The 10,797-nt window shown below is 48.8% G+C and overlaps 1 protein-coding gene across 1 annotated transcript; it reads left to right on the forward strand.

Moving 5' to 3' along the window:
- Positions 1–266: 266 nt before the first annotated feature.
- LOC123072577 (protein EARLY FLOWERING 5) lies at positions 267–1,526 on the forward strand. Its single transcript, XM_044496155.1, has one exon. It carries the CDS (start codon positions 295–297, stop codon positions 1,156–1,158), a length of 864 nt encoding a protein of 287 aa, XP_044352090.1. The 5' UTR covers positions 267–294; the 3' UTR covers positions 1,159–1,526.
- Positions 1,527–10,797: the final 9,271 nt, after the last annotated feature.

Raw genomic sequence — 10,797 nt, forward strand, 5'->3', positions numbered from 1 at the left:
ATACTGTATTATATAAATAAACATCTATAATATATAATAAAAACAAAAGTGAGACTAACACATATATTTTCAGTTGCATTTTTTTCACCCTACAATCTTATCCTTATGCGGACCTCCCCTCACTCCTCTCCTCCTCACAGCCAGACCTCGCCAAATGGGCCGGCCCGCAACGGCACGGTCCGGCCTGAGTTAAACGGGCCACCCCTCCCCACCCGATGCTCAGAAAAAAAACCTCTCCCCACCCACTCTCTCCCCCTCCCAGCCACTCACTCTACCCCCCTCCTCTCCCCCGCGATGGCGTTGGCCGATGTCCCTCTCAGTCTCTCCCCTCCTCTCCCCACTGTGCCGCCCACCACGTGCGTCTCCCAACTACGCCGCCGCCCCCGCTGCCGCCGCCCTCCTGCGCTGCTGCGAAGGAGGCAACCACCGCCGCCCACCTGCGCAGCTCAACAACCGCCGACCCACCTCGCCCACCGCGGCCCACAGCTGGACCACCTCCTCCCCGAGGAGACCAGGAACTCCGCCTCGCCGAGAGCTACGCCATCCTCGAGCCGCGCTTGCTGGGGAGCCGTGGATCGACGGAATCGCTCCCATCTCCTCCCACTCGCGCCTCTCCTATCTTCCCCGATCCGTTCAAAAGAATTAGGGTGCCCCGCCGGTGTAGTGGTGCGCCGCTCGCCGCCGCTGGAGGTCCGCTGCTCGCCACCTCCCCCCCCTCTCGATTGCTTGCTATGCAGCCTGGGCGTCGTGGTCCACCGCTCGCTGCCGCTGGACGGCTGGAGGTCGTCGGCACCCAAGTACCGCCCATGCTCTGGCGCTTGCACGCCGCCGGCCCTGCCCCATCCCACCCTCCGCCACCACCTTCCCCACCCAGAGCTCGGATTTACGACGCCCACTGCTTTCCAGTTCGAGCTTCGCCTCGACCTCATCCCTGCTGCCGCCGTCTTCCTTGAACTAAGGAAGCCCTCATCTGATACGCTCTCGTCCGCGACGTGCTTCTCCAACCATTGGTACGTGACGGTGGTTCGGTCCGGGAGGTGGCTCCTGCAATCCTGGCGTCGCCGCAGCGGTGGTTCCATTCCGGCGGCATCAGGGGAGCACACAACGTCCACGAGCAGCAAGCAGAGCCGGCCAATGATGCAGCAGCGCTGGCCATGAGGAGACGCCTGCCGTGGCGGACGCGGAGACAACAGCCATGGGCGTGGAAGACGGTTTTGGATCCTGTGAGCCGCCGTCGCTGCCGCACAGGAAGTCAACGTGGGCCTTCTGCTGCTCCATGTCCAACAAGTCGCCCACGAGGCGTCAGTGTGGCATTGCTAGCTCCAGCTTCCCCCTGCAATCGTCTCTGCCGCCAGCACTTGCACGCAATCGTGCTGGTGAGGCTCTTCATGTTTACTTTGTTCTGCTTGTAACATGGCCTATACGCACAAATATTTTGCATCATCTGAACAAATGATGGTAAGTTGATTCATATGTAATGTGACATCCTGATTACAAGTTCTGTTAGATTAGTTTTTCTGTTGGAATAATTGTTCTATTGGAATGATTGTTCTGTTGGAGTAGAGCAATGACATCCCTGTGATTCAGTTTTTAGGGGAGGGACAGAATAGGAGTATAAAACATTTGACTACTGTATTTTTTAATACTTATAAACAGGGAGTATATATCATCGAGGTAGTACAGGGATATCCAACATAATCAGAGACCTTATGGTCGGATCGATCTTCATATATAGTAGAATGTTTTATTTGTTTGCGAGTTAGGTAATTGTTTTTTTTGAGCCGTGGTGTTTTCCATAGTACTAAATTAGTATTAGTTATTCCTACAAGTGTTAGTTGTTCATAAGCATATAATATAAGCTGCTACTGTCAATATTTACCTCTGAAACTCTGGTATTCTACTCCTTTATTTTCCTGATACCTTGTCAGTCAGTATGTACTGAGTATATCCACACTACAGGTTTATGTAGTTCAAGATCAAAGGCAAGAATCAGCCAAATATGATGATGAGAACAAGGCTAATGACGGAGAACCTTCATCTATCGAAGCTGAGCAGTCTATTGGGATACTAAATTTCAATGCGCATCCTAAGTTTTAGTTACCTGAAATCAAGGCCAGTTTCAGTCGATGCCGAAGTAAACTACCACATGTAAGTTTAGGGACACACATTAGTTTCCGGCTAGGGATTTAATGGTTGCCGAACTTTATGCACATATGGCGTAGTAGAGATGCATGCTTCGTTATCCTGCAGTTATCTGAATTTTTTCTGACCTGCACTTTTCTTGCCTTTAGTTTTGTTCTTAACAGAATTATTACTTACTGACAGACGAATACTTGTTTGCCTTCATCATCTGCATTTCAAATGACTCATTATGCATCAGGCTAGCTAGGCAATACGAAATTTTACTTCTTGGCTATAGTCACCGAGCACTGCAATTTGAAATTACAGCCACGAATTTTGGATTAGTCCAAAGGGCATTCTTAATCTGATACAGTCAACCGAGCACTGCAATTTTCAAAACAAGAAGCGGCTGCTACCATATTATTTATGTTTACAATTAACAAACTACATCCTGACAATCCTTCTTATTTTTGTTTGCATTCAGACGTGATGAACTTGAGAAAATCCATGCACTTCAATTGGACAGGAGTTTTTTGCCACGTAATCGATGATGCACTTCACGTGACAGAATTGTAAGATCAGTACTTCTATCTACTCTATTCATCACATCTACACCTCTGTTTATTCATTCTATGAGCTCTCTATTTAAGAGAAACAACAGAGACTACTATTTAAGAATAGTAGCCTTTTCAACTAAATGTTGAAGTATGTGTTTTCTGCATGCACCAACAAGTTATTCAAGAAAAACTAATTAATGCCTTAAACTTAAAAGTATCTCGTGGCCAAAACAAACAGTTCACTCAAAATTAAAACAGGAACTACTTTTACTGGTAAGTGGTAACTGTGCATCTCCATATTGTGCTGCAAACAAAAGCATAACAGGGTTTAGGAACCACAGTTTTAATTTTGAAAACCTTTACGAGTTTAGCAACAAACCGGCATGGTAGCAAAGTTTTCAGAAATACAGGGTAATAAAAAATGTAGTACTTCAATGTGTGGGCAAGCAATAGTACGTTTTTTTATAACAACTATTAGGATGTGATTCGAGTCTGACACGACATTTTCAATGGTAGTCACATTAGTAATGGCTGAAATGTATACAACTTCTATATGGTGTCGTAGTGTCATTTGAAGAGAGAAGTACTGCTGCTTAAGATAAACAAATATTGACTGAAAAAATGTACCATGTCAAAACTGCCCAACTGAAATATCATGATCTGCACCTAAAGTGTGTTCCCGGTGATGAAGACAACTATATGCTGTTTCCTTAAGGAAAACATGCACATACATTATTGATAGACAAAAATGCCACAATAATTAAATCTGTCTAGTGTATACTAACCGAACTGAAACATATAGACTTAAAACAGGGGGCGGTCGTCTCATGTTATTATCTAACAGGTCATATTGGCTATACCTACATCTCGGGACGTTCAAATCATAGGTGTACTGGATGCCAAAACTGTATAGATGCATACTCTAAATCCTCAGAGTCTGAGCAAAACGTGATAAAATTGAAGATGAAGTGCACTGGCCCGTAGCAACGGCACTGAAGCTGGGCATTCTTAATTTGATAGTGGTCGCACACGTTTAAATAAAGATTGCAGTCAAATAAAAAACAAAGATAAACATTTGTACAAAAGCGCTCCAGAGCAACAAATTATCTGTAGAATAAGAGTAAATGCTATTGTCATATTCAAAACCCGCCGGTTTCGTAAGTGCGGACTTCAGCCTGTAAGGACTTCCTTATAGACGATGTTTTTCATTGAGGTTTGTAAGGACAAGGAAAGTCTTTTTCGGTTCTTTGATTTACCACTTTGCTTATTGCCATTATCCTTCTCCTTCTCCTTCTCAATGAGGATTTTTATGTTTCTCTTCGCGGTGGCTCGAGACAACGCGACATAGAGTTGACCATGAGAGAACACCCGATTAGGTAGGTACACGCCAACAATCGGAATCGTCTGTCCTTGAGCCTTGTTAATCGTCATAGCAAAGCTAAGCCTTACAGGAAATTGCTTCCTCTTGAACTTGAATGGAAACATGTCATTGTCAGACAGGCATAGGGGTATTCGAGGAAGGAATACCCTCCTACCCGCGTGTTGTCCGATCACGATTTCTACGTCGATGGCATTCCTCTCAAAACCTCGGACCACAAGCCTCGTCCCGTTACACAGACCATTAGCCGGATCAATGTTCCTCAGAAGTATGACAGGGCAGTTGAGCTTCAGTTCGAGTGCATGCGGAGGCAGACCGTTGGGAGTCAACCCATTCAGGAACTCGGGAGCGTAGTAGCCATATGGGTCGTCTTCTGCACTGTCAAAGCTATGGTAGATTACTTCTTCTCCCCGAAAACGCTCTACCATGCGTATGTTTATCTTGTCGACGTTGTCGTTTGTGGTGGAGAGGATTGCACGTGAAGTCATGTAATTCGGATCGGACATGTTGTCATCTAGTCTCGGAAACACATGGTCAATCAGCTTCTCTAGGTCGTCACCCTCGCCTATAGATGGCACACAAATATCTTCAGGGAGTCGTATGTTTCCTTGATCGTCAACTTCCTCAGTGCCATTGCCTACCCTTAGCAAGTAATCCGCAAACCAGGTGTCATTATGAGCCCTCATGTTGGTGACGAGCCTTAGCTGGCGCATACCCTTCCAGAGATGTGAACTTTGGACGGTTGCATCGATTATCTGACCCCGGGACCCCCTCCTGACGACCGGAAGCACTTGCCTGAAGTCCCCGCCAAACACAACAGTTTTTCCTCCAAAGGGTCGCTCCCGTCTTCCCATGATGTCGCGCATGCTGTTGTCCAGTGCCTCGACCGCCTGTCGCTTAGTCATGGTGGCCTCGTCCTATAGTATCAATGAGGCCATCCTCAGTAGCTTGGCGGTACCACTCTGCTTCGTGAAGGTGCAGGAGGCCCCATCGTCGCAACTCAATGGGATCTTGAACCTCGAGTGGGCAGTCCTGCCTCCAGGCATGATAGAAGCCGCGACGCCTGATGTCGCGGTAGCGATAGCGATGTTCCCTCACTTCGAACCTTGGCGAGCAGCGCCCTGTACAGGAAGGTCTTCCCTGTACCTCCCGGGCCATCAACAAAGAACACACCCCCATCACCGCCATCAACAGCAACTAGTATCTCGTCGTATGCAACCCTCTGTTCGAAGTTTAGCGACGATGCCAATTTAGTGTCGTTGATGTCAAAATCGATGTTGGATTCCTCGATCACTTCTCTGGCCTCGCCCTCGGTTGGGTCGAACGCATCGTCAATGCATGGAAGAGCGAAATCAGCTATGTCTTTGCCCATGGACTGCAACATACCCCTAATGTCAAGCAACACCATTTGTTCCACCTCAATCGGGCACGTGTGTGATCGTTGATAGTCATTAGACATAGGCTCGAGGTGCCTATCCCATAAACCACGCACGTCGCCTGGCTCACAGTGCACCAAAATTGTTGCAAAGAGCCTCCTGAGCGAACATGGCTTCGCCCATTGCTCCGCCTCGGTAAGACAGTCGTCGAGCATGTTATCTGCCTCAATGAGTCCCAACCTTTCGGCAGCCTCTCTAAAGCTCCCGCATAGCCTACCGTCTACGGTAAGCAGGTCCTCATAGGATGTCTTGCCAGCAACATGGTTTAGCATCACACGTAGATAGTATCGCTCCCCCTCGGCAGGATTGGCAGACACAATTCGACCTATCTGATAACGCTCCACCCGCTCTTTCCAATACTTCTTACCCTTTTGCCATGTGAACCTTCCAGGAAAATCCTTGTACAATATATTCCTAGCCCAGGGGTGGTTTTGGTTAGCTTTGAAATACTCTGTCAACATGGATTTGGAAGCATTCTCAGAGGCGACTACGTCGGTCAAGTGAGCTTGCTCATTGAAGGCCACCCTGTGCATATTCAGGAGATGAAGAGGCAACTGTAGGACAGGCGGGTCATTGGCACACAAGGGGAAGCCAAATATCCTCCACATTGCCTCTGGAGGAGTAACCCACCTTGCGTCTACGTATCTTTTGATCTCATCAATGTTACCATCGGCGTCGGGCTGTTCGATGCTGAAAGAAGCCCTATCATGGCCCTTGTATATGTACTTGTAAAGGCATTTGACGGCCTTTATGCTAGAGCAAACCTCAACGTTGATGTGGCAATTGAACATCCACAGAATATAAGGGTTATACGGCACAACCCATCTGTTGTCCAGCATTTTACCACAGACCTTAGCCTGCCGACCATCATCTCGACGATGATAAACTGGGTATGAGTCCTTGTCCTGTGCCGTGTTTTCATTGAACGGCCGTGGGTATCTGCACTTGCACTCGTTCTGTTGCATGCACACATTTTTGGGGTTGAGAGCACCGCATGGTCCGTGCATCATATGTTTCACCACCAAGGCATGGAGTTCATGATACTTCTGCTTGTATGGGAGCTCGGCAGAAATGAGTCGGTCGTACTGCTCCGGAACGACAAGCTTATAGGCAGAATCCATGATCAACAAAAAGTGTGCGTGGGGGAGGCCCCTTTTCTGGAACTCGACTACGTATACATGTGCGACAACAACACCCAGGATATTCTTCTGGAACAAGAGCTCTTTCATAGCCTCTAGCTTTCCATGGAACACACGAGCCACAAGATCAGGTCGATCTTGCGCTGTCTGACCAGGAAACAACTCATTCGTTATCTCTTCCCAGTTAGGGTTGCAGGTCATGGTCAAGAAGATGTCAGGCTTCCCGTACGTATGGACAATTGCCATGGCATCCATATGCCTCCGCTTCATGTCACGGTCGCCACCTGGGTACGTTCCAAGGAGCACTATCCTTACTCCAACAGCGCTTGCCCGGATCTCCCCGGATGTAATTGCATCAACAACTCCTTTATACAGGTCGGATCCTCCACATCAAGTTCGTCTAATACTTGTTCTCGCATGTAGAAGTAAAATGCTCTTTCAGAACTCAGTTATCACTGATCAGTATATTCTTCAGTTTAGCAAACTATGATTAATTGCTCTTTATGCTAATCTGAAGAAGTTTAGAACCATATGTATTCTGAACATTGGCAAGTCCGCTTACATAAATCCTTCTATTTTGCCATTGCAACGAGAGAAAAATATATATTACATGTAGTGCCAATGGAGAACTTGGCCCAATTGATAATATACCCATCTTGGGCACTATACATCTATTTCATATCAATGTTTGCTACTGACGTTGTGATAGTTAATGTTTCATACTCCACATTTGTTTCTTTTTCAGACAAATCGAGAACCATCTATCATATTATTCACCTTCTAGCAAATTTCTGTTATTTTTTTAGAAAAGCTACTTTCTGTCTTCGAGTGCCGGTAAATCTAATTTAATTTTTTAAATCCATTTACGTCTTTCTAACACCGCAGATGTTTTTTTAAGGGTTCCGATATATGACATTTCTTGACCGTTCATATATCAAACTCCACTTTTTAACTTCATATTGAATCAATTATTGTAAGTCAAAGCTAAAAGTGCGTATTCTAATATTTGATTCCCAAATTTGGTTTGTCACCGCTGTAAGCTCATAACTTTAAAGACCCTTAACTGGCATTGAACCGGAAGGCTGATTAATATTAGTGATATCACCAAGAGGGGGTTGGGAAACAGTCCACTTTTCATTTTGGAGCTTGACCTGATCATCCTTTTTCTTTCGATAAGTTGCTCGCCGTCGTGCGTTTCTCTGCTCCCTTTTGTCGTCTGTTATGCTACAACTCACTTGGTCATTCACAACATCACATGTTGTCTGGGAATGAGTTGGGTATACATCACATGTTGGGGTAGACGATGTCACAAGCTCTGAACCACCACAACCAAGGGCATTAAGATACACATCATTGTGGGCAGATTCTCTGGCTGCAGGAACAAAAGAAAATATGTCGGTTAGGCTAATACATGAACATGCATCCCTTTAAGCACAAATCTGGCCATATGAAAGGCATATCGGTTCACACCTCTTGAGCCTTCTGTGTGACATGTGGCATAAAGTGATGCAAGAGTACTCCTATCCGGGAATGAAGGCACATTATTGTCTGCACGATGTATAAACAACAAATCTAGATGAGAATTAGTCTACATTCATAGAGACGTTTGATCACTGTCCATGATGCACGTGTCGGATCATACCAAATGAACTTCTTGCAAGGCCGCAGGCACAAATATCTGTGAGAGTACTCGGACCAGGGAACGAAGCAACATCATGGCTACAGAAGGAGATTGATGGGTTGTCTGCATAACAAAACCAGTACAGAATGAGGCAGTTTCCTACTAACCGAATAGGGTAGATAGTGTGTTTAAATATGGAACCCACGTACGTAAACTCGCATGCCCAGGCTGATCAACAATTGTTATCTCAGAAAGAGGGTGTTTGGTTAGGTTTGCAAGCTCGTCCTGCTCTAACCGTGTCATGCCAGTTCCATCTGTTTCCTTGTGTGCTTCCAAGTCTGTTAGGCACGATTGATCATGTTAAAACCATATGATACAACAAAAAGGGGTATTTACACACTCCAATACCTTGAGTCATTTGATAATTGTCAACATTGTCAGCTACGGGAATGATTGCTGGGTTGTATTCATCAACATTTCCGTCAACATTATGGCCTGGAACACATTAGCGAGATACAATGATGGTTGGGCACCCTTGACATCTGACTCATTTATGTTACTCTAACGTACCTTGGCTCCCTTGTGAATGTAGGTCAGCAAGAGGGGGTACAGGCATATCTGACACCATTTTCTCTTCCGGCGCCTTGCTATGTGCATTTCCCATTCGTACCTATCATTTTTCAACATCATTAGTATTGATGTGGTATGTATACTGAACAATTGGCTTGCCATGTATTTTTGGTGTTCCAACTGGAAACATGGGGAAGAAATGACTACATTGTATACATCTGATAAACATTTATTGTCTTGGGATGTATTTTTGGTGTTCGAACTGGGAACATGGAGAACATTTTGTTAACCTACATGTATATGTGTGTGTGAGTATTGTACGTAGTCTAGACAGTAGACTAGTATAGCGTGCGTGGGTGCAGTTTTCCCTCTTGCATCTACGCCCCTCCACCTCTCGAACACGGCCGCCCACGATCTCTGTCGTGGCCCAAGTGCCCTCTGTTCCTTCTGTATATGTACCCCCCAGATGCATTGAATCAAGGGTGTTCAATCTTCTTCCTGTATCATGGTATCAGACGCTGACGCTACCAATCCGTTCGCGCCCGATCCTCCTCCTCCTTCCGCTGCCATGGACACAAACCCCCTCGCCTCTCCCGACACCTCTAACGATGACGCGCCTGCTCCTGCTGGCGTTCTGCACGCTGCACTGGCGAACGCCCCCCCGGCGCCGTCCCTCGCTCCTGGCGCCTTTCCGTCCACGGTGCTCCAGACCCTGGACATCCGGCACCATGTTCCCATCACCTTGGACCTTCACGCCGGCAACTACGCCCAATGGAGTCGCTTCTTCCTCACCATCGTCGGCATGTTCGGCGTCCGCGATCACCTTGTTGCTTTGGCCGCTCCCCGCCGCCGCGATCCGGAGTGGGTCATGGTCGACCACTGCGTCGTCCACTGGCTTTACGCCACGATCTCGCCGGAGTTGCTGGACGCCGTGATGCAGCCCGACGACACCGCCGCCGTGCTCTGGGCCGCGATCGAGGGGATCTTCCGCGACAACAACCTCTCGCGGGCCGTGTACCTGGACGCCGAGTACCACGCCACGGTGCAAGGCGACCTCACGGTGATGCAGTACTGTACTCGCCTGAAGAACTTCGCTGATCAGCTTTGCGACCTCGGCCAGCCTGTCTCGGAGCGGCAGCAGTTGTTCAACATGTTGCGTGGCCTCGGGCGTCAGTTCCATCACGCCATCCCCCATCTCACAGCGCGCGTCCCGCTGCCCACGTTCCTGGAGGCTCGCTCGTTCCTTCTCCTCGAAGAACACCGGGCCGAGCAGGCGGCGCGCCAGCAGTCTGCACACGCCCTCATCGCCGCTCGTCCGCCAGCCAGCCCTGCGCCCCAACCGCCTCCCTCTGACGGTGGTGCCGGCCGGGGGTGCGGGCGCAACAGGCGTCGTGGCAGGGGCAACCGGGGGGGGGTCGTCCGCATCTTCGTCATCCTCCACCACGCCCGCTCCACGCCCTGCGGCTCTGCCCGGCTCCACTCGAGGGGCCAACTCCTGGACAGGCATGGTGCAGGCCTGGCCAATGCCCTGGCGTGCGCCGGGCGCCGGCGTTCTCGGACCACGCCCCGGCGTCCCGCAGCAGCAAGCCTTCTTCGCCGGGGGTGCGCCGCCCGCTTCTCCTCAGTACGGCTACGGCTACGGCTACGGCGGCTACCCAAGCATCCTTCCCGGCTTCACCTACGGCTCGCCCGGCGCCAGTTCAAGCAACGCGCCTCCGCCCCCGCAGCAGCAGCCGTGGGACATGGGGGGCTCCAGAGCGCGCTCCAGGCCGTGCACGCGTCGTCGCCACCTCCTACCAGCACTTCCGACTGGTACATGGACTCCGGTGCTTCCTCGCACATGACCACGAACCCTGGTAATCTACACTCCCTTCACCCTTCTGTCCCTCCCCATGATATAATCGTTGGCAACGGTGGCCGCATGCCCGTCACCCACACTGGGCGCGGCTCCCTCGTTGCCAACAATTCCTGTCTC

The sequence above is a fragment of the Triticum aestivum genome, chromosome 3B (genome assembly GCF_018294505.1).
Source record: "Triticum aestivum cultivar Chinese Spring chromosome 3B, IWGSC CS RefSeq v2.1, whole genome shotgun sequence".
Lineage (NCBI taxonomy): Eukaryota > Viridiplantae > Streptophyta > Magnoliopsida > Poales > Poaceae > Triticum > Triticum aestivum.

Excerpts from the sequence above, each read along its gene's own strand:
- LOC123072577 (XM_044496155.1), top strand. The coding sequence starts at position 295 with ATGGCGTTGGCCGATGTCCCTCTCAGTCTCTCCCCTCCTCTCCCCACT.